We start from the raw sequence: 23,011 nt of genomic DNA, 5'->3' as shown, positions 1-23,011 counted from the left end.
AAAATTATAGGCATTTTTGTGATTTTTCCCATTATAGCCTCTGGGTGAAATGTCGAAACAGTTTCGATGAAACAAAAAGGAAGAGTGCTTCAAAATGAAACGAAAAGTTGAAATGAAACTGTCCCTTTGAAACAGCGAAATGGAAGTCGAAACCAAATGGTGCTGTTTTGCACAGCCCTAGTGCTGCCCCCAGCCTCCCCTACGCCATCCGGGGCAACTTGCTGCGCATGAAAGCGCATGTGGCATGGGCATTCCCTGGGGACAAGAAGGGGTGGCTGCTACTTGTCCCCACGGAACCAAAAATTCATGCATGTCTTGATGCACCCTTGGTGTCTAAAAGTACTAAAAAATGGATTGAAAAGCTTCCCCCAAGATCTGTTTTGGATACAGATGATTCTTCGTACGAGGCAAATCGATTCATAAACATACCTTGACAAAATAACTGGCCACGGAGAAATGGAAAACTATTCCAAGCATACATGGATGCCTAAGGAATCGACCCATCTAAAATCAGATCCCTTGGGCATTTAGTTTTCAGGTTGTATTGATAACCTTCCACTGACTGACCGACTGACTGAAAAAGTGGTTAGTTGTTTTGCTTGTTTTGGCTAATTTGTAAGGCTGGAACAACGAGGAGCTGAAGGCAGGGACTAAAACCTCATTGTGTTAAGCACTGTAAAAACATATAACAAAAGATGGGCACTGCCTGATGCTGTTTAAGAAAAATGAGAGCATCAATAGAGGCAGGCATTGATCTACTCATATAGGGGAGGAGGACCCAGAAGAGTGGAGCCCTAGGGGAGGTATAAAATAGAACGTATAGCACCTTGTTGCCAGACCCCACAGCAGCAGTTTTTCCTTCCTGTGGAAAACGTTTTTGGCACAATTTTACTTGCCCATGGCTACTCTAAGGAGGAATAAGTGGAGGAATTTGAATGAAGGGAATAATATTCTTGTGTGTGATAATAACTGCAGATAAAGGGAGTGCTATGCTATGTACAGAAAGACTACAGCAGGACTGGTCAGCTGGTGGCCTGTAGGCTTCCAGTTGACCCCCAAAGGGTTAACATGTGGCTCACAGGCTCCCACCTGGCAGCCATACACTCCACTGCTCCTCAGTTTGCTTCTGTCCCTGTACAAATTTGCAAATTGTGCGCCTAATCCCATCATCCAGGAGTGGGCTGGAGTGCCCAACCTGCGTGTGTGACAAAGAAGGGATCTGGTATTGCCACTTCTTGTCTGCAAAACAGAGATACAGTGTTTCAGAGGTATACTAAAATCATTTTAGGAAGTGTGGGACAATTTTTATTATTGAATAATGAGTGTAGAGGAATATATTATATGTAAATCAATTGCTGATAGAGTTCAAAGTCAGTATTTAAATTGAGCCTTCTCTCTAGAGGGAAGGCCATGCAAACCACTTGAAAAGAAATATGTTTCCTGTTTAACAGATTTGTCTACATTTGCATGTTGCTCTAAAATTATAGCTTGGCCCTGATTCTGGTCTAAATTATGTTGGTCTAATTTGGAGGCATGAAAATTGGATAAAGCTAGTGTGAGTGCAGAATTGGATCCTTTCATTTTATAGCACAAATGATTATTTGTACTGTTCTTGCAACCCAAATATCCCTTGCAACCCCAAAATGCTCTCATTTATACCAGTGATGTTGCATCAAAACTTTTAAAGATCCAGGTTTTTTTACCCCACTGTCTTGTGTCTTGGACTGTCTATTTGGACTTATGCAAAATAAGCGTAAAGAGCCTAATAGATTGGAATGTAACATTGTACATCCACCATGACCAGTTGTAAATGACTGACTGCAAAAGGTACAAAGCTATAAAAATCAGATTGATAGTCTTCATTTAATTGAAAAGATTGCTCATACTGTTTGAATGTTGGTGGTTCTTAGACATCCTAGATTGCTGCAACATTTTTGAAAAGGTGGCATTAAAGGTGGATTGCAATGATGGGCACAGGGCTATGTACAAGTGCATCCCTTAAAAGAGATCTTTATCTTGATCAAAAGTAGAAAATATCTCAGCTGTCAATGGAACAATGCCAAAATGGAGAAAATGACACATTAGTGCCACTTCATTTTGTTTTGCAGAATTAAGCCAGTGGAGCAATGGTCTCAAGTTGCAGGAAGGAAAGTTTAGGTTCGATATTAGGAAAAACTTCCTCATGAGGAGGGTAGTAAAGCCCTGGAACAGGTACCCAGAGAGGTTGTGGAATCTCCATCCTTGGAAGTTTTTAAGACCCGGCTAGACAGGGTCTTGGCTGGGATGATCTAATTGGGGCTGGTCCTGCTTTGAGCAGGGGTTGGACTAAATGACCCCCTGAGGTCCCTTCCAACCCTAATTTTCTATGATTCTATGATCTTGACTAGTGTTGATGGGCTCGTCGCCATCTATATAGTCATAAATATTATAGTATATTTTTAAGTATGCAAAAGAAAAAGAGTGTGTGCCAGCACAGGAAATTTCTTCTTTTTTTTTAATACTGTGAATATAAAACCAGCCAAATGGATTTTGTCTGTTAGTTTGGCAAACTTTTTCTCAAGAGAGAACCTATTATTCTATCTGTCTAGGTAGGTCAAAATAAGTTTATAGAGGAGATGTTATATGGGTGCATGTGTGATGAATATGTAAATAAAACAATAATAGTAATAAGGAGGTAGCTTCAAATGCTATTTTATAATTAAATCAATTATTGACCAATTAAAGGGTAAATCAGACTTGCTTTACATATTTTCTGTGTGTAAATGAAGAACTATCAAAAACATTACTGCCTTAAAAATGAAAAATCAAACTATTTCTTCTTGAATTTGAGATGCACATTAACTAAGTATTTGTAACATTTAAGTAACTTTTGGAACCATGCTTTCTGTGCTCACGTGATTTTGACCTTAAATATTCCATCTTTCAGGAAGCAGTTCAGATGGCTGTTCTGCACTGTGATTATACCTATGTTAAGAGAGAGTAAATAGCAGCTATGAACATTTTATAGGGTAAAAAAGACTTTTCTTCTAACCTTGCCAACAGCAGAAATAAAACGAGCTATTTGATACCAAGTGTAGAATTGCATGAAGACTGTATTATATGTTGTGGCCTTAGTCTTGTGTGCAGTCACTGAGGTTTGTGTAATTTAGTGAGACTGTAATGGCTTGTGTTGTCAACTTTTCTTAAAGAGGAACTTGAAGAATTTCTTTTCTCTTTCTAATTGTGTTTCTGAAAGTACAGTATCAAAAGCTGCTCCTAAAATTATTGTGATTGAATCTTTTTTTCCTTACATTTTATTAAACATTGAATGGGCCGTTCATTTCTCTACCTTTCTCTATCTTGTTGCAGTGCCACACAGAAGGTTCCTGCAGTCATGCTTGGTTAAACATGACGTCAGAATAGAGGCGCGTGCTGCTTTGAACTGTAGTTCTGCAGAAGAAAAGGAATTCATTCATTCTTCTAAATTGAAAGGAGTGGGCAGGGAGGAATTGGTTCCATAGAAAATCAGAGTGGGTTGAAAATAGGTAATGGTTTCCTGCTTGTTCTCTAAATTATTGGTCATACTGTGCCAATGCACTTTTATTTTAGAACTTCCTCTCTCTTCTACACTTACCGCTGGGGTCTATTAACACCCCCATAGTGGCTTATGAGAAAAATAGACATAAGCACTCTAGTTATAGGCAGACAGTCCATTGCAGAAGATTTGCTTCAGGGAGGAAACCTAGTCAACAGAACAGTAGGGATCCTGGGGGTGTACTTCTGCCACCAGGAACGCTGTTCCCTAATGGATTCCCTCTTCTCATATACATGATTTGAAGGAAGCCGAGCAGCAACTCCCTGGGGTAGTCAGCCCGTTGGAACCAGCGGGAAGAGGCCACTTAGTCCTGTAGCTCATCCAATTCTAGACTTTAACATGAAGAGTTTTGTCCTCGGGCAGAAGAATTTAGGGGAGTGACTGCCTCTTCAAATAACAGAGGATGAAAGATGTAAACTAAAATTTCATAGGGTAGGGCCCAGCACTTAGGAGCAACAGGAAATTCTCTCTTCCCTTCCCACCTTATCCAACAGGTGACAATGCCTGTAGAACAGGAAAAAACTTTGAGCTCCATTATGCTTCTCCCCCATTTCCAACAGGACAGTTTCCTGATATCTGTAACACTGGCTGTACTTGTCCATGTAGAGGGAGGGAGGTGTTGTCTGGCTTTTCACCCTGATCTATGTTGTGAGCATCTTCTCGTGGTTCATTTGTCCTTTTCTCCATCCTCTACTCTCAACATGCCTCCCTCTTTCTAACTTTTATCTATGTATTCCCTTTTCCCTGCTATTCCTTTTCTTTCCACTGTGCTTCCACATTAAAAATAAATAACTTAGTAATAGGGGTATGAATTAAGAGAAGAAACCGTGTTAACAAAACACACGGCCATCAGCATGATTGCTTCACTTATATCTTTGGCCTTTATCTTCACCCTTTGTTTTAGCTTGCCTTTTAGATTTATGATCTTTGTGCTTTCCTGCCTCTGTATAGCATCTGGCTCAATGGCACCCTGATGCTAATCAGGCCCTCTGGGAACTACTGCAATAAAAATAATAAACAATAATAATAATCTTAGTTTCAATTCAGAGTGAGCATGAGGGAATCACAAATGTACAAGCGCAGACTACACAAAGTTGCGACCTCCTTCAGGGCCTGAGGTTAATGGGAGGATTTGTGTGCAAGGACTGCCCGCATGAGTGGGGGTTGCAGGTGCTGGCCACTAGGATGCACACTTGCATAGTGGATGCAATTGGCAGAAATAGGGTTCACCAGGTTTAAGTTCATTTTGCAGTTTTCTTGAGATAACTGATATTTTCATCAGCTGCATATTGCTGCTAACAGCTTCTGACTTTCTCCATTGCTTAGACAAATAATGTGCTGTGATCCAGCAACATTACTAGCTATCATATATATTTTCCAGGAGATAATGGCAATAGAATGTCTAGGATGGATTCTTGGCCCTACTGTGTCTTTTTTGTGCTTCTGTGGCAGCCGACAAAAAGGTTTTTAAAATAGATGGGGAATTACCTTCTGAAGGGGGGCTACAGGTGGTGTAAAGCTGCCATAACAGCCTTTGTGTCACCTGCTACAGTCCTTCCAACTGTGGAAGGCACATTTGGTGGGGTGGGGATGACAGTCAGTGTTCACTGCTGTAGCCATCTGGCTTTTGCAGAGCAACCTGTAGGAGCAGCTATCAGCTGTTGTCAGCCTTCAAGGCTGCTCTCAAGTTCTGCCAGGCTCTGATCGGCTGTCTGCTACCCTTGTGTTGGCAGCATGTAAATGTAAAAACTGCTTAACAAGTACCTTTTCCCCTATCCTCAGATGAGTTGATTACAGATCTGGCATACTTGAAAATCAAGCCCTCTTTTTCTGATTTGAGAATTCAGGAGGTGATTTACAGGGAGTATTTTCTGCATTGTGTGTATAATGCTGTTTACTCCATTTCTGTCATGTTCCCTCTCAAAGAGAAGAGTTCCCAAAATGATAATGGGAGTATGAATATGAAAAAAAGAGATGGTTTGCCCTTTGTTGAGTTTATGGTGATGAACAGAAACTTAGGGTGAAATCCTTAGATAAAAATCCTTTGCTTTAATGTCATTAGAGGGTTGTGAGTCTCTGATGTGACTGTTTTTGAGATCAGCCAGAAGGGAGCTGATAGATGCAGCCTAGAGGTGGGCCAGTTCATCTGTTCACCACAGTTTGTTCTGTCACTAGATTACATGAAGATTTTTCCATACAATCTACATGTGGCAGCAAAGCATGGGTACGGTTTTCCCAGCAGCTACTAGTCTATTGACTTGCAAGTAGAGCAGTCTCTGCTTTGGAATCTGCATTTTGAGGCTCCTGGATTAGAAATTCCTGGTAGTTTGGCTTCAACATCAAGTAGTTGGAGTGAGATGGGAGGGGAGAAGATACTGAAGGCATAGAGCTTCCATTTGGATGACACTAGCCTCCCACTGCAACCCAGAGATTTTATGCAACCAAACTCTACTGTCCTATGGAATAATATAGGGCAAGTTCCTTGGCAGAAGCCTCCTCAAGCTGGCCTCAAGCTGCAGCATTGCCAGCTCTTGGTGACTTTTTTACTGAGTGTCTTGTGCTGACTTTTGTAAAATCCCAGCTGCCAGAAGTGGGTTATCATTGCAACCCTTCACCCTCCATTTTTTAATTGACTGTTTAAGTTTTTAGTAGAGAAATCTAGCAAGTAAGCCCTGTAACTGTCCCACTTATATATAGTATTCTTTATACCCTCCCCATGATGGCAGATAAGAACCCCCAGACAGTCTGCTTTTAAAATGTCATGATTTAAGAGGCCTGTCTTATACTTACTGACAGTGTGAGGCTAGGCAGCATTGCCTCCTACAGGCTAGATACAAATATTGAAAAAGCCTCAGGTGCAATTGATTTAAGTTATGCAGTTTTCTGTGAGCAGCGTATTCCCTCACTGTCTCCTCATTAACAAGCTAAGGAAATGTAGGCTAGGGCTAGATACAGACATTCAAAAAAGTCTGAGGTGGAATAGATCCAAGTTAATATGGTTTTCTGTAAGCAGCATAGTTTAGATCGGTAGCGAACACAGCATACATACACATTTTGGTGGTAGGGGAACAAATTTAGACCACGTTCCATCATTTTTAAACTAGTCTGTGTGCGCCAAACTTATTTTCTGGTACAGGTATAGACTGGTTCTTTGTGCTGAACTTATGTTCTACTATGGGTACAGACCAGTTTCTAATCACTTAACGCTAAAAGTATAAAGTCTGTGCCTGGCCACAGTGTCTGTCTGCAGGGGGCACTCTGGTCTAACGTTTGCATTATAATTTTGTAGGTCGGCTGGCACTGCATTATTAGATGTTCTTGTTTTTTAAGTGATTGCTTTACGTTGCCACAAAAACCTCCCTACTGAATACAGTTGACTTCTCTGACAGATCATGATTAAAGAAGGAGGCTAGATTTGATTGAGACTGTCCAAAAGAGGTTAGTTAATTAGGAGGCCTAATCACAGCCAGTAGACAAGTGCCTGTGCAATAAACAGACTAATGAGCATCTTCTGGCTGCCACAACTCTTCACAAGTTTGTCTTTCTGCTGCTGCATATTCTGTATGGCTTGCATAGCAGAAGTGATGTGATATTGTAATTTGGTACCTCCCACACTAACGGAAAAACTAAAAGCGTTTCTCTCTTCCCCCCCCTCCCCCCCCCTCCGAAATGCAAACTTCAGTTGTTTCGTCTTATGCCAGAGGTTTCTTGATACCAGCGATTTAGCTGCCTAAGATAGAAACTGTCTAAAAATATTTGCTATATACTTGGGCCACATAAGCTTTCCATCAAATATGCTCTTGTCTGATTCTCAGCATCCTGGGAATGCTGCTCACAACTAGCATTCACTGCCATGAATAACCCTGAGGTGACCTTCTCACAGTGGAACTGAAACCAAGAATAACCTTATTTAACATAACAGTGCACAGCTTAGAACATCAACTTGAACTATCCTGACCTCTTTGCTCCTGGGGTCTATGCAAATTAACTTAACAATAAACCATGGGGGGGGGGAGATTGCTCCAAAGGAACAGAAAATCTCTCCCATCTCTTCTCATTCAATAAATAGCCAGGAGGCCTTAGTTCAGAAAAATGTAAAAGTGCCTCTTGTTAAAAAACCCTGGGCTATACATCTGAGAGAGAGAACAACAGTTAGTTGAATTTTAACAGGTTATAGATCTATTTCTTGTAGGCTGATGTTTTCCTTGTGGGGGAAAAAAAAGGCTTCATTTAATTTTGATTGAGTATTTCCTAGAAATGTCTAAAAACATTATAGAGACGGTAATATAAACTGTTTGTTTGTAGTTTTAAAGCTAAATAAATGCCACTGCCCCCATCCCCCACCCCATCTTTTGACTAGTTTCAGAATTTGTAGAAAGCAACAACAACAAAAAGCCCAGATGGTAGTGGATACCAAGGTCAGCTAATCACCAGCAGGGGAGATGTGGCAAAATAAGGGGTTCAGCCACAGGAGTTAAAAAGGTCTGCTATTACCTTCACTGATCAACAGATTGGTTTATTTCTAAGTACAGGGTCAATTATGCTAATCTTACTGTAGGTAGCATGAGGGGTTTTGTTGTTGGGCTTTTTTTAACCGTGCAAGTGGTCTCATTTTGTATGAATTAAGAAATTTGCGGGTGAGGGAAGAGGTGGCACAGTTAGATACAAAGAAAAGAAATAAAGTTATTTGGAAATAGCTATTGCCATTGGAAATAGCTTGTACAGCTTGAGAATTTTATGCAATGATACACATACATACATGAGAGAGAATTTGTTCTAGAGTAATCAAAGGATATCTAATATTTCAGTCAGTCTAACTTATTATAGTATATAAGTCTATTGTTTAGGGTTACCATATTTCCAGTTTCAAAAAGAGGACACCTGTTGGGGTGGGAGGCCAATGATATGCTGGTGCCCTGCCCATGACATTGCCCTTCGCTCTCAGGCCCCAACTCACCCAGCTCTGCTGCTGCCCCTCACTCCTGACCCACAGTACCCCTCCCTCCTGGGCCATGCTGGTGCCCCTCCCTCCCAACCCACAGCCACCTGGAGCTGCCAGTGCCCGGCACTCTCAAGCCACAGTCCCGTCTCCCGCCCCGCCCCCCTGGTGCCCTTCACTCCCAAGTCGCAGCCCCTCCGCCCCCCTGCCGATGCCCCTTGCTGCTGACCCACAGCCCCCTGCTCCCCCCAGCCCTGCAGCATCTCTTGGCCACCCTACCCCTGCAAGCATTGGCACCAGCCCTGCTGCTGCCAGCCTGGCCACGCAGCTCCCCGTGGCTCCCAAAGAGCCCCTGCCCGCTTCTTCCACTGGAAGGGCCGGTGTCTTCCCCCTACCCTCCAGCTCTAGTACCTGCTGTAGCTCCAGCACCTGGACAGCTTCCCCCAGTGCCCACAGGCACCCTCCCTCCCCACCATGCACCTATCCCCTCCACACATACACACCCCACATAGAACCCCCATACAGTCCCCAAGCCCTGGCCCTCCAACCTCAGCTTCTCATAGACTTACCTGCATTTGACTGCTGGGGTTGCTCCTACCACTCTGCTTGGCTGTGCGCCAGCCACGTGTGTGTGCGCGCACATGCATGTGGCAGGGCCCGGCGCCCCTGCCGCTCGTGCCACCCCCTGCCGCCAGTTACCCTTCCTCTGCTCCCCACAGCCTCAAGCAGCTCCTTGCTAGGACAAGCTGGGAAGTGTCCAAAAAAACTTCAATGCTGAGCAGACCAAAATCCTGGACACTTGTTCATATTTAAAAAAAAACCCCTCCTAGACGGAGATCAGAAGACCCAAAAAGAGGACAAGTCTGAGAAAATCTGGACGTATGGTAACCCTGCTATTGTTTGGGTTTTATGTTTGTTTGTTTTTTGTCTCCATTAAACATTTCTTGTGGTTAACTTGGTCTACATTACAAAATTTTGTTATGCCAGCACAACTTCTTGTCCATGCCCAAACCACTTACACAGTGGCAGAACCTTCCTTTCTCCTAATACCATCTTTGCTAAGTGGAGTGAAGCTTCTCCTGTCAACCAGCCACTGACAGAGAAAGTGTGTAGACCAGTGATTCTTAACAAGGGTGCTGGGGTGTTGCAAGAATTTTTTTAAAGGGTGTCAGAAAAAGGTTGAGAACCTCTGGTCTCTGATAATAACGTCAGTTAGGTTTTAAAATGGGGTGCTACTGAATTCACAAAATTATGGACCAGTGCCTTGAATCTAAAAAAGGCTGAGAACTACTGGTGTAGATGCTCCCACACCTTCTGCCAACATAGCTGTCCCTTCAGCAGTTAATGTAGTCCCAAGATGCGCTTTGTGCTCTGGTGGCACTGTTGCTACAGGGGGGATGCATAGTTGCCAAAAGCTGATGACTGTCTGTGATCTGGTGGTTTGATGGTAGTGGCAGCTGTTGTCTCCTGGCAGAGCTTCTGTTTGGGGGAGGTTAGTATAGATGCAGCCTTAGCAGCCATGAAAGAGTGCATCCTTATTGGTGAAGAGAATTTTTCATTCCATGACCAAAAAAGATTCTGATGATAGAATATAGCAAAACTTGTAAAAATAGAGGGGAAAATGTAGGACTTCTTGATGGAATCATTTAAAATAGGTACTTGGACCTATTTCACAAATTAGTGGCAAATGATAGCGGCCTCTTCTGTAGCAAAGTATGGGATCTTGCAAACTTCACTGTTTAGGTTAGATTTTCATGCAAGAAGCATCTTCCACAGGCACTTAGTTGAAATGGATATTCAGTAGGAGGCACATCTGAGTGAGAGATGGGTAGCTTATCTTGCATGTTGGTTTTGAAGGTGAATATTGCAAAACCATGGACAACACATCCAGGAAAATGATAAAAAGGGGTGAAAGTCATTCGGATAGGTGAAGAATGCATTTTAAAAATGTGAAATATCTGAGCACAGATGAGTGGGCAGGTTGGAATAACTTCAGGGCAAATTCAGGTTGCACCATAGTTGCATACAGTTATGCCTCCCAAGGGAAACAGCCTTGACTGATTAAAAAAAGAAACACTGGTGAATATACTACTACATTGCAGCAGGGAGGACCAGGCAAGAGATCAGTTAGCCTAATATGTTTTTCCCCATGTGGTTTATGTAAACCAGGCTGAATGTGCACAGAGCATAAGGGTTCATACTCTAAATTTTTTTGGTACCTTAGAAGTAAATGTGTCTTCAGTGAAATCTGGCTAGGCATGTGTGACACTGCAGTGTATCTCTGCTTTATCAGTTGTATGATATACAAAGGCAACTGCTCTTCTGCATCCTGGGCTCTATCTAGACTAGGCTAATGGAAATGGTTTGTAAATGTTAATTAAAGCATGTTAGCCAACATGGTTTTAGCTTTGGACCTGGAGGAGGTGCACAGTTTAACATGCTTTAAAGTTATAAGCAGGCCGTGATTGATTTGAAACCCTTGCCAAGAGTCAGGCATAACCAGCTAATAGGTTTTAAAAGGTGTTTAAGCTGGATCTGTATGAGTTATAAAATTAGATTATACACAAAGGCTATACCTACAGTGTGGGAGAGGGTGGGCAAGCTGCTGCTGTTTCATCTGAAGCAGCAGCAGCAATGTTACAGGGCTCAGGTACAGGTGGTTTTGCCAGCAGAACAAGCTTTTCTACTGCCAGAGCTACACCTGCTTTCCCAAACAGAGAAACTGCAGTGGTAGAAGTCTGTTTTCACTGGCAGAGCTGCATCCACTGCAGGGTGGGGCGGGGGTGGAATTGTAGGACCCTCTCCTCCCACAGTGGATCTGCAGAGCTACATTGGCTGCAGTGTGATCTCCTCACATCCTTCTCTGGCATAGCTGTGCTGGCAAAACTTTGTAATGCAGACAAGGGCCAAGTTAGCTGCTGCTTAACAAGACATGACCCATTTTCCAATAAAGTCAAGACCCCAGTAGACCAGTCTGCAGGCAGATGCTTACACACCTTTGAGCTTTGCAGAGGTGACCTGTGTAGCAGCTATTATCACCACAATGTGTGCAGCATACAAAGAGAAGTTGCAGGCCTGTGGAGTATCTATGGATTTACAGCCACATAAAGACCATGTGAGGTGGTGTTCCCCACTGTCACTTGTGCAGATTCACTCAGAGCCAGTCCAAGTTGTTGAAAGGTGGTGCCCCCTGCCCCCCATGTTCTCCCTTCCTTCCCCCCTGCCATTTGCACTAGCTTGCTCTGCTTCCACCAGGAGAGCAGAAGCAAGGAGCGGGAGCAAGGTGGCCTCCTTGCTGGCACAGGGAAGCCCCCAGAAACTGTATAGATGCACCCACACTTTCTTCCACAGCTTCTCAGGGTGTACTGTGCACTCTGCCTGCACAAATGCTGTAGTGGGAATGCTAGCAGTCACCCAGCTGGGGGACATGCTCGGTGGGTCTCTGCAGGCAGAACTTCCAGCAGCGCACTTCTAATATAGACAAGCCCCCAGTCCCCAAAGCTTCCAAACCTGGCTCCACACGGGAGCAGTAGGAACAGTGAGTCCATCCTTCCTCTAGCTGGCTCCTAGCCCTGCTGCTGCTCATAAAGCCTGTAGTGGCAAGTCACAGCTGTGCAGGTCAGGGACAGTCAGAGACAGTTTTTTTCACCTTGCGTGTGACTGCTCCACTAACCCGAACAACACTAAGCTGATTAACATTTGTTCAGCTTACTGCATAAGTTCTGACAAGGCTCCTAAATGGTTTCTCAATGACTAAATTGCATGTTGAAAGGAAGGACTAAGCAAGGCCTGCTGCTTCCTTCCCCCATTCCTCCTTCGTATGATATATACTGTTCTGGAGATGGCCCGCTGAATGGTGTAGAGTAACCCCATGTGCCTAATGGGCCCTCAGTCCTGTTGTGCTCCATTGTGTTTTCACTGAAACACAGCCCTGTTACTTGGGTGATATATACTTTATAGATAGAATTTTAATAATAATAATTAATAATCTTGAATCCCAGGGTATTAGTATAGCAAAAAATGACAAATTTAGGCCAAGTTTAAACAAACTTACCCTACTGCATCAGGGCAGGATACTTACAGCAGTGACTTGTTCCAACAGTTCTTTAATTTCTCCCAATTTGGAAAACAAACATCCAAAATATTTCTTCATCTATAGTGCCAGAGGATGTACTGGAGTGGGCAGGAGGATTATTGGGTTTTAAGCATTAAGGTTCTATTCTCAGCCAGATGACATCAGTTTTAAATCCATTTTCAGCTGATGATGTACCCAGTGGTGATGCATTAGTTTACACACCAGCTGAGAGAGATTTTCGGTGGCGTTACACCAGCATAGAACTATCACAGTTCATAATCAGACTGTTTGGTAGTGGCATAAGCAAGAGCTGACTGAGCAGAGGTAGTCATTTGACAAAATATATTCCATGTTATTTGTTGATCAAGCATGCAGAAATCATATTGCTGTATACAGCACAATTCTGTTCCTGTAGGAATAGGTCAGAGTCTCCTGTCACTTACATTTGTCTTACCCCAGTGCCGTGCTGTTGACTTGAGCAAAGTTATTTCTGATTTATACAAGGGTGAGAAAAGAATTGGGTTCAGAGGCTACTTTTACATGTATTCAAAACTGCATGCTGAAGTCATGCAGCTATTCATATGCCAGCCTGGGTAAAATATGCTGCTGAATATTTTGTGGGGCAACCTGAAGCTGATACATGAATCCACCTGCATAACAGAATCACTTTCTCCAAAAATGGAGGTGTCCCATGTTAGTGAAAGTTTGAACAATGGCACCTCCCATGTGTTTCTGTGCCTCTGCTTTTTCTCCTCCTGCCCTCCCAGCACCGCACTCCCAGCCTACACCAGTGGCTTAGGCAGATCATGCATAATGTGTATGCTCTTTGTATCCCCACTTTGTATAGTGGATTCAGGTTAGTTCGACTGCACTGTGACCATTCATGGCTGCAGAGGGAGCAGCTGAATTTATTGCATAATGAATAATAATCTCTTTAAATTAAGGCGGGCTGCAATTTATAGGAGAAGCAAACAGGCAAATGACTGTTCCTCAAGGTTGGAATCCAATGTTGCTGTATGAACTGGCCATGAACTTCCTTGTTAAGCTCTGTCAGTATGTGTTTAGAGCTAGTGCATCACCACATTGGTATCCCCAAGCTCCTGTGTTTGCATCTGCCCCTCAGTCTCCCATGCGACTGTATAGGCACTTAGCCAGCTCCTCCCAGATCATGTTAATGTACTTCTACTTTTAATTGAGTTCTACAACCATTCTTGATTAATATCTGATATTCTTTCCAGGTTTCATTTCACTTCACCAATATTTCAAGGCACAGAGGAGTTGGTAAAGGCATTGCCATGAAACCTAACTTGAAGCAATGGAAACAACTAATGCTGTTTGGGATATTTGCATGGGGCCTCCTTTTCTTGGTGATCTTCATCTATTTTACTGATGGTAACACTGCAGAACCAGTTCCAAGTTCCTTCTCTTACATTGAGACAAAGAGACTCTTGCCCATTCAGGGCAAACAGAGAGTTATTATGGGAGCAATACATGATCCATCATTCTCTGAAACTATAGATGGAAATGAGGTGCTTCTTAATGAAGATCTTTTAGATTCATTTAGATTCAAATCAGGGCCTGGGAGTGTTAAAAAGTGGGCTGAACTAGATGATTTTAAAAATGAAAATGAGTTTTTTCCTTCTCAGATGAGAAGAAAATCAAAAAGTACTTTCTATCAAGGGGGTGGTGATTATTTATTTGCTGCTGGTCAGCCTCGTTCACACAGCAACATCCAGCAGATCATGAAATTCATCTCCACAAATGAGGACACTCAAAAGGAAAATGTTTTACAGAATAACTGGAGCCATCAGAAAAGAAGGAAAAGGAACCCAAGATACAGGAAAAGCCAGGTGTTTGATGAGTCTGATGACTGGGATGGGTTGTATTCAACAATGTCAAAATCTTTCCTTTACAAGCTTTGGAAAGGGGATGTCTCCTCCAAGATGTTAAACCCTCGGTTGCAAAAAGCCATGAAAGATTACCTGAACACCAACAAGCATGGGGTACGATTCAAAGGGAAGCGAAACTCCAGACTGACGGGAGACCAGCTCTTCTGTGAGGTCAAAGAGAGGGTGAATGTGAAAACAATAGATGGCAAGGAAGCCCCTTTTTCAACTCTTGGATGGGAAAAGCATGTTCCTCAAATTCCTCTGGACAAACTGTATGCACATGGTTTTGGAAGCTGTGCTGTAGTTATGTCTGCTGGTGCAATACTGAACTCTTCTCTAGGAGATGAAATAGGTGAGTAAAAATGCTGCTTGGGTGTGTGTGTTTATCTGTCAAAAGGATCTTTTTTTTTTTTTTTTTTTCAGAATAGCTCTAATAAGCCTGATTCTTCTATCACCCACATTTTATCAGGATGTCTACAGATGGACATGGAGTTACGCAAGTATAGAACAGGGGAGTAACTGAGAGGAAGATCAGGTCAGCAGTCCCCACTTAATTTAGCGGGGCACTGTTATTTAATTCCAGTTTGAATTTTTTTTTTGTGGTGGTGTTGGCTTTTTTTTTTTTTTTTTTATTTCAACACAACTTCGACATTACATTGTTGTGTAAAGCATGTTTATTTCCTTCACAGATTATTTATATTATTTTTTTCCTTTAGAAAACTTAATTGAATTTTTCTGTTTGAGCATGGTGTAAGATATTTTAGAGCAAAATTCAGGGTGGTCTGTATGAGATCCTATTTCTCTCTTAGGCCATAAAATAACTTTGATGTAGTTCATAGATTCTCATGCAGCTTTTTGACTTGGAATCATTTAACTTTACCTCTGTAGGTGATATTAATTTTAAACAAGCCTAAATACTTCCATGCACTGTTTTACAGGTGTGTCACTAGAGTTTAAGCAGGACTTTCCATGGATAGACTACAACCTATTTTGCAGAGGGGACCCAGGGCACTACAGGACAGTGACTCTGAGAAATTGGAAGAGACAGTACTTTTAAAAAGGACTGTCCAGTACATGGATGAACAGGACTTACTGGGGAGAAATCAGCATGCCTTTTGTAAAGGGACATCATGCCTCATCTAGTGGAGTTCTTTGAAGCTGTTAATGAGTATGTGGATCAGGGTGATCCAATTGATGTTGTTTATCTGGACTTCCAAACAGCCTTTGTCAAAAGTCCTGCATCAGGGGCTCTAATGAAATTGGGCTGTCATGGGATTAAAGAGAAATCGGAAATCAGTGGATCAGACATTGGTCTCAAGATAGAAATCGGTGGTTATAAACTGTCAGTTTTCAGAATAGAAAGAAGTAAACAGGAAGGTCCCCCAAGAATTTGTGTTGGGACTGGTGCTGTTTAATATATTCATAAGTGATGTGGAAAGGGAGGTAGATCGCGAGATGTCCAGATTTGCAAATAGCACACAGCTATTCGGAATGGTAAAGACCAAGACAAACTGCAGAAGGATCTCAGAACATAATGCAAATGGGCAACAAAATAACAAATGAAATTCAGTGTTAAGTACAAAGTGATGCACCTGGGGGAAGAAAAAAATAACTCAAACTACATACATGATGATGGGCTCTGCATTAATGTTTCCACATAGTAAGGAAATCTTGGAGTTATGTGGACAGTTCACTAAAAACATCAGCTCTGAGTTCAGTAGCAGTCAGAAAGACAAATAAAAGGTTAGGAATCATTGAAAAGGGAATTGTAAACAAAACAAGTATCATTATATCCTTTTATAAATCTATAGCGCTTCCATATTTTGATGACTATACACAGTTTTGATCCCCCACTTTGAAAAGGATGTAGAACTAGAAAAAGTGCAAAGGGCAAGCAGGGTGATCAGAGATATGGAAAAACTACCATACGAGAAGAGACTAAAGTAGGCTAGGACTTTTAGATTAGAAAAGGGACATTTGAGGGGATACATAAGACAAGTTTACAAAATATTCAATGATGCAGAGAAAGTAAATAGAGATGTATTATATATGATATCTTCCAATTACTAGAGTTAGGGATATAAACTGAAAGTGTTAGTAAGTTTAAAACTAACAAAAGAAAGTCCTGTCCCCTCCTCTTCAACATGCATACACACACACCCTGTGTAAGTAACTTGTGGAACTCATTGCTACAAGATATTGTGGATGCTGATAAGTTAATTCAGTTGACCCAGTTTTTGGAGGAAAGGTCTGTCAGTAGGTATTGAGTATAGAAGATAGGGATGCGGCCTCCAGATCGGATATTATTAAACCTCTGGCTGCTGGAAGATGCAATAGGAGAGGATCAGGGCACATGCCACATTCATCCTCTCCTTCAGCATGCATTGAAACCTTCTTCTGCTGTGTGAGATGGGGTACTGGGCTTGATGGACCTAGTAAATGGCATTTTTCATGTTCTTGTAGAAGTGTCAGGAAAGGATTGTGAAGTAGAAAACTAATTCAGTTCAATTTTCTTTTCACAAATGAGTGAAGCTAGCTTTGTTGGTGTTGCTTCACTGATGTGAGACAATCACAGTGTTTTAGGAGGGTCCAGAGAAGGAAGAATGTTATTCCTCAAATTTCCCCCGCTGGCTTTTTGAGCACTAGAACTTCCTACAAAAATCTTTTGATGTGCACTAGTTAATTCTTTCATCATCCAGAATTTCACCTGCTTCATCTTCCTTTCATCTTTTTGACACAGATGGGTTTCCCTTTAAATCTCTGGGATATATTAGAACTGCTATCATTATCAAACTGCTCTAATAGGCTTCCAGCACAGCACAAGTGCCCTGCTGGCTGGCAGCTAAAATCAAAACAGGGTAACCCCTCAATTTCATAAGAAGTCCCACTGACTGAGGTGAAATAGCTCAAAAAATTGCTCCCTTCTTCTGTATGCTGTCACTAGCAATGAGTCAGAATCTTCTTGTGCCAGTCTGTTAAAGTGTAGGTTTTGTGTTTTGGGGTGGCACTAGGACAGTAGTTTCCAACCTTTTTAAGCAGGAGATCACCTTTGGCATTTAAAAGCAACCCAAGATCTACCGTGCGCTGCCACCACAGCCCCCCTCCCATCTCACCTGGCCAGGGCCCCACTCAACTTATCCCTGCTCCTGCCTCTGTGGCACTATACCTCACCACAGGTGCCTTGATCTGGCCTCCATCCCTTCCCTCCCCCATGGACTGACCTGCTGGGCTGGGGGGGTAGGGGGCGATGTGCATGCACGTGGGCACTCAGGCCCCCACCCTAGCCTCAGATCAACTCCAGGAGGCTCCGAGATCTACCACAAGAGGCTCCAAGGTCTACCGGTGCATGCAAGCGTAGGTGGCATATTGCTCAAGGCATATTGCTGCTGCCTGTGTGCCAGTTCTGCTCCCAGGAGTGCTGCTGAGAATTAGACTTCACTTCTAATCTGCGTTTACTACATCCCAGAAGAGGCAATGTAGCCACTGTAGAGTGATGCTGAGCATGCGTGACAGACTTCTTGTCTTGGGTGCTGGTGCAAACTTAGTGTTGCTCTAATATTGACTTTTTTCCAAGATCAGTGGATATACAGCAGGTAGCGAGTATAGAGGGCACAGTTCTCGGTGACACTGAGGTGGCATAGATGTCCTCCATCTCATAGTTTTGTTATGTGATATTGCATGTACTATGGGTTGTCTCTAATTATCTTCTGACAGGAAAATTTTTTTTTTTTAAAAAGTAGGATTCCAGGATCTTTTTTTATTACTAGCCCTTTAGCTCCCTCTCCTGCATTCCTATTAGAAATGCTGTCACAAATACTAATTTGCTCTTTGCTTTTTGGATTTGTATCATCATTGTTTTTAAAATAAAATATACTTGGCAATTCCAAATGCTTTAATCACACCCTTGTAATTTAAATAAGGTGTGTGTGTGTATGTGTGTGTGTGTGGTGGTGGGAGGGGAGGGGGAGAACTGTTCTGGCCACAGTGAGATTTTTCCTTGAAGTCACAAGGAGGATTTTCTTCCCATTTATGTTGGCACCTAGAAGTTATGGTCCTAAATCCAGATGTAGGCATCTCAATAGAAGAGGCCTGATTTCCAGCACTGGTCAGCAACTACAGCCCCTATGGAGTTTGGGCACATCTACATTGTAGTGGTGGCCTGCTTTAGTGGGAACAGCCATGAATGCACCACATCCACTCACTCCTATAAGCACGTTCTAATCTGCTGGTGGAAGGACTCTTCTCTGCACCCAGGCCTGGATGTACTGCTCTGGGCACATCACCACCACCTACATGTCACTCCAGGGAGTGCTACTTAGAACCAACCTGGTAAGGCTACATTGGGGTGTTCTTCAATAGCAGTTTTCAATACCTCATTCTCTGGCATGCTTGAGAGTATTCACTGAGATGATCTTGGAGCTGGCTCATGAGTGTGCCTCTGTTTCTGGCATAATTGGGTGAGGGCATCATTCTTGGGAATGTCCTGGGCAGGATGCTTCTGACCGCGGGCAGATATGCCCTTTGTGCCATATGAAACTTCATTAAAAATAAATAAATCAAGCAACTTAAGCACAGGCAGAAAAGGGGCTAGGAGCCCTAGGGCCAAATCACATGAGACTTGCACAGTGCCCAGGGCTGAATAAGAAAGTCTCTTTTTGTTCTTTAAGGAGAACAGAAAAGAGAGCTTCTTGTCATCCAAAAGAGTTGCCTTTTCAATACCAAGATAAATAAAATTTACAACCTTCTGCTGTTCTTGAGATTTTTTTTTTCTTTTAGTAAAAATGAAAAAAATAAATAAATGTAGCCTCTTTATGCCCTTAGATTCGCATGATGCAGTTCTGAGATTTAATTCGGCTCCTACACATGGTTATGAAAAAGATGTTGGGAATAAAACAACCGTGCGCATCATTAACTCTCAGGTAAGGTTCTTTTGCAGATCTATATGTGTGAATTTTTTTCTCTGTACAGTATAAGGTTCATCTCGCAAGAAAATCAAACATTTTTAGTCTAAGGTGGTTGGGTAATCTGGAGAGCCCTTGGTGACTTGGTAACTAGCAGTGCATGGTAGAACCATGGTAGTGCATAATCATAATTTAGAGTAAATGAAACATGTAGGTTTAATGGCTCTTGCACAAGAAAAATGCCATACCTTTCTGCATAAATCCTGGATCTGGAATCAGAAGTTCCTTTATGGTTGTGCCAGGGAATTATCTTGCAAAGTTTTGATTATGGGTGCACCAATAGAGGTTTTTGGGGCCAACACTGATAGCTGATTTTTAAGGAGGCATATTGGCCAATACCAATCAGAATCTGATTTCTGATATGCAGCTCTTCAGCTTGAAGAGCTGCGTCCAGCTGGTAAGTCTGGTGTGGTGGAAAGGGATGGAAGGGGCAGGGAGGTGGGAATGGGACTGGGGCTGGAGCAAGGGCAGGCACTGACCAGCCAGGGTGGGGAGGGGAACGAGACAGAACTTCAAGTGGCTTGTCTGGGGGGGGCGGGCACGTGCCTCTTGCAGGGATCTGTGTGACATGGGGTGGGCTGCAGCTGCACGCTCGGGCTGGGGCAGGTGCAGAATGGAGGCATGGCTCCTTGTGGGGGCGCGGGAAGGGAGGAGTGGGGCAACTCCCACCACTGCATGCATCTCATTCAGTGCTTGTCTGGTGGCTCGTGCCACTGGTCCTGCCACCATCTGGGAGGGCATGGGGGTGGGGGGGGGGGGCGCCCCTGGATCTGCCCAGCCAGGAATAGCCTGGCCCCAGCCCACCCCGCCCTGTGCAGATCCAGGGGCACATGCCCTCCACCCCATGTCCTCCTGGATGAGGGGGCAGGAGTGGCGGCAGGAGCCTCCAGAGAAGCACCGAATGAGCTGTGTGCAGTGGCAGGAGCTGCTCCTCTCCCCTTCCCACAACCTCCCAACGAGCTTTCCCTCCGTCATGTGCCTACCCCAGCCCCGGCTGGGCAGCCTCAGCCCCACTCCCTCCCTCACCGTGCAGGCCTCGATCTGCCTCCCCCCACTTCTTTCCCTTTTACCACACCAGACTTACCAGCTACACACAGCTCTCCACGCTGCTGGCTCTGCTTCTCACTGCCTACGTGCTGCACTGAGGCTGCATGCATGCATAGGCATTTATTGGTCAATTAGCGGCCACATCAGGCCAATTTCCAATACAGAAAATTTTCTTTATATGGGTGCCAATCTGATATCGAACCAATGTATCGGTGCACCTCTGGTTTTGATCAAGGCTGTAGTTCTCAGGGAATCTACTGAAGATTAAGGTCATGAGTGCAGGGAGCATTGCAATCCTCAGTCCCCATTATCCATCTCAGAGGGACAGTGAGGGTCAATCTTTGTGGTAGGTGCGCCACAAATTAGCCATGCTCATTTCTGTGTACCACTCTATTCCTCTTCTCACGAGTATGCTGCTTTGTTTTCTGTTCCCTGCCCTGGGCTCTCTCCTTAATCTGCTGCTATGCATTTTGTTCCCTGCCCTATATCTGCCACTGTCCTGCCCATCCTTTCCCTGATCTGCTATGTACACACAGAGGCTGCCTGTGCCAGTTGTAGCACATGTTCTCCATCCTTACTGTAGTTTCATAGCCCCCAAATCTCCTTTCTCTGTTCCTACTTTCCTGATGACCACCTCTTCTTTGGAGGAAGGGTAAGGAGAAGGGCTGGGCTGGCTTGGGGCTAAACTTTATAAGTCTGACTGAAAAGTAGAAAGAACCCAAGAGTCACGGGAGAAGAAGATGCTGCACCTGAACTGAACTCCCTTGATTATAAGGGGGAGAAAAACGGTATCTTCTGCAAGTGAATGCTTCTGAGTGATGTTTATTGAGTTGTAGTGACCTCTTGTGGTTGAAGTTTGGTTGTTTTTTTCAATTTTTGAAAAGTGCCTCCTAAAACTGGTCAATTAAACCACTGGTTCTCAACCTCGTTAGACTCGAGGCACGCCTTGGAAAATGCCAACTCTTGGCTTCCACTCATTTCTTGATTAGGAAAAAAAATAGAGTAATTCTCCAATACAAAGAACTTGGAAAGACCACAACAGATCAGAATGTTTTCTGCTCCATGGATTCCTGTTTGAAATGTCTGGATTTGTCTTGTGAATTGTGTTTGCACTCTTAACAATGCTAACATTGTGTGGCATCCTGCATCCCTCTTAAAGGATCTCGCAACCTCCTTTCCCCTCTCTTCCCCACCCCTGCCCATGAGTGCTTGAATGAACTGTGTATCTTTCTCCTTTCAGTGTTCTCCATCTGCTTACTGCAGCTAGTAATACCCACCTAGGTGTTAAGAGTTAATTACCTAATGCCTAGAGGGTTTTCAACATGAAATATACTATACAAATTCTTACTATAGCATTTTCAAAACAGTTAAAGGAGAATTTGCACAGCCATTTCATATTACTTCTTTATTAAATTATTTGTTCTTTCAGGGATCATTCAAACAGATTCCACTCTGGGGGTACATGCATCCCATATGTGTGAGAACAGAGTATTTTTAATAGCATTGCCTGCTCTAGTACCCTTAAGGCCTTCCATTTCTTCTTCATGCCTTGGATGCAACACAATAACCAATCCATTTGACTTGTATCTATCCTTGTTTTGTTTTTTATTTAACCTAGTTTATTTTACCTTTTTATGCCTTATTTCACATAACAGTCTACTTGGAGGGTAAGAGTAGATGTGCCACAGGCCACAGAGCCCACAGGAAAAGGAATATAGCTTTTAGTGAGGCTGGGCTCATGTTTGCTCTGGAAGAGAGAGCTTGGTACATCACAGATAGGTTGATGTACAGGAATCCCCATTTGCAAATTATATTATTGGTTTAATTGGGGCTTAAGCCATGTCATTCTATTAGCCCTATAGCATAGGCCAGACAGTTTTGGTACTCTGAGCTGAAGAGTTTTTTTCACTCAAACTATTGGTTCCTTTGGCACTTCTTCGAGAACTAGAGCCAGAGGCTGCCCTGTTCATCTGAGATGCCAAGCACTGGGCTACAAATGAATGCCATCTACCAGGCTCACCAGTGCAGTAAAATGGAAGCATCTCTCTAATCAGGTGAGTGAAAGGCACCTCCTGCTATTATGGACTTTAATTCCAACTATCTTGTGCTATCTGCTGTCCCTGAAGGAAGACAATATTTTATATATCTTTTTTAGGGCATATATGGTGGCCATTTCTGCAGATTGCCCATATTTTCAGAAACTTAGTGTATTCTAAGTCATAGTTTTATGTCATAGTGCCTTAAGGATGTTCCTTGCATCTTTTCTATCTATCATTGAGTCCTTTCCTTCCTGTAATCTCAATTTGGTTTAACAGGTCACAGCTTTGATTGCTTGGCAGTCTGCTCCCTTCACCATCTATTCATGCACATGGAGGTTTTAGTGGACTTTACCTCAGGCAGAAGAGGTTAAACAGATCCTTCTTTGAGAAGGTCAGGAACAAATAAAGACTCCACTGTAGGGTTTATTTATTTATTTTTTGCCTAAGATTGTCTTGGACTTTTGCTTCAACTAATCCATACACATTA

The 23,011-nt window shown here is 43.1% G+C and overlaps 1 protein-coding gene across 1 annotated transcript in view; it reads left to right on the top strand.

Moving 5' to 3' along the window:
- ST6GAL2 (ST6 beta-galactoside alpha-2,6-sialyltransferase 2) overlaps positions 1-23,011 on the top strand; it is a 74,924-nt gene that overhangs the window by 17,134 nt on the left and 34,779 nt on the right. Inside the window, exons 2-3 of the mRNA XM_006029071.3 lie at positions 13,827-14,829; positions 19,299-19,396. Coding sequence (XP_006029133.1) covers positions 13,884-14,829; positions 19,299-19,396 — 1,044 coding nt within the window. The 5' untranslated portion in view covers positions 13,827-13,883. The remainder of the gene's footprint in view (positions 1-13,826; positions 14,830-19,298; positions 19,397-23,011) is intronic.

Source organism: Alligator sinensis, unplaced genomic scaffold (assembly GCF_000455745.1).
Source record: "Alligator sinensis unplaced genomic scaffold, ASM45574v1 scaffold335_1, whole genome shotgun sequence".
Classification (NCBI taxonomy): Eukaryota; Metazoa; Chordata; order Crocodylia; family Alligatoridae; genus Alligator; species Alligator sinensis.
Note: the sequence above shows the minus strand (reverse complement) of the source record. Positions and strands in the feature narration are given on the sequence as shown.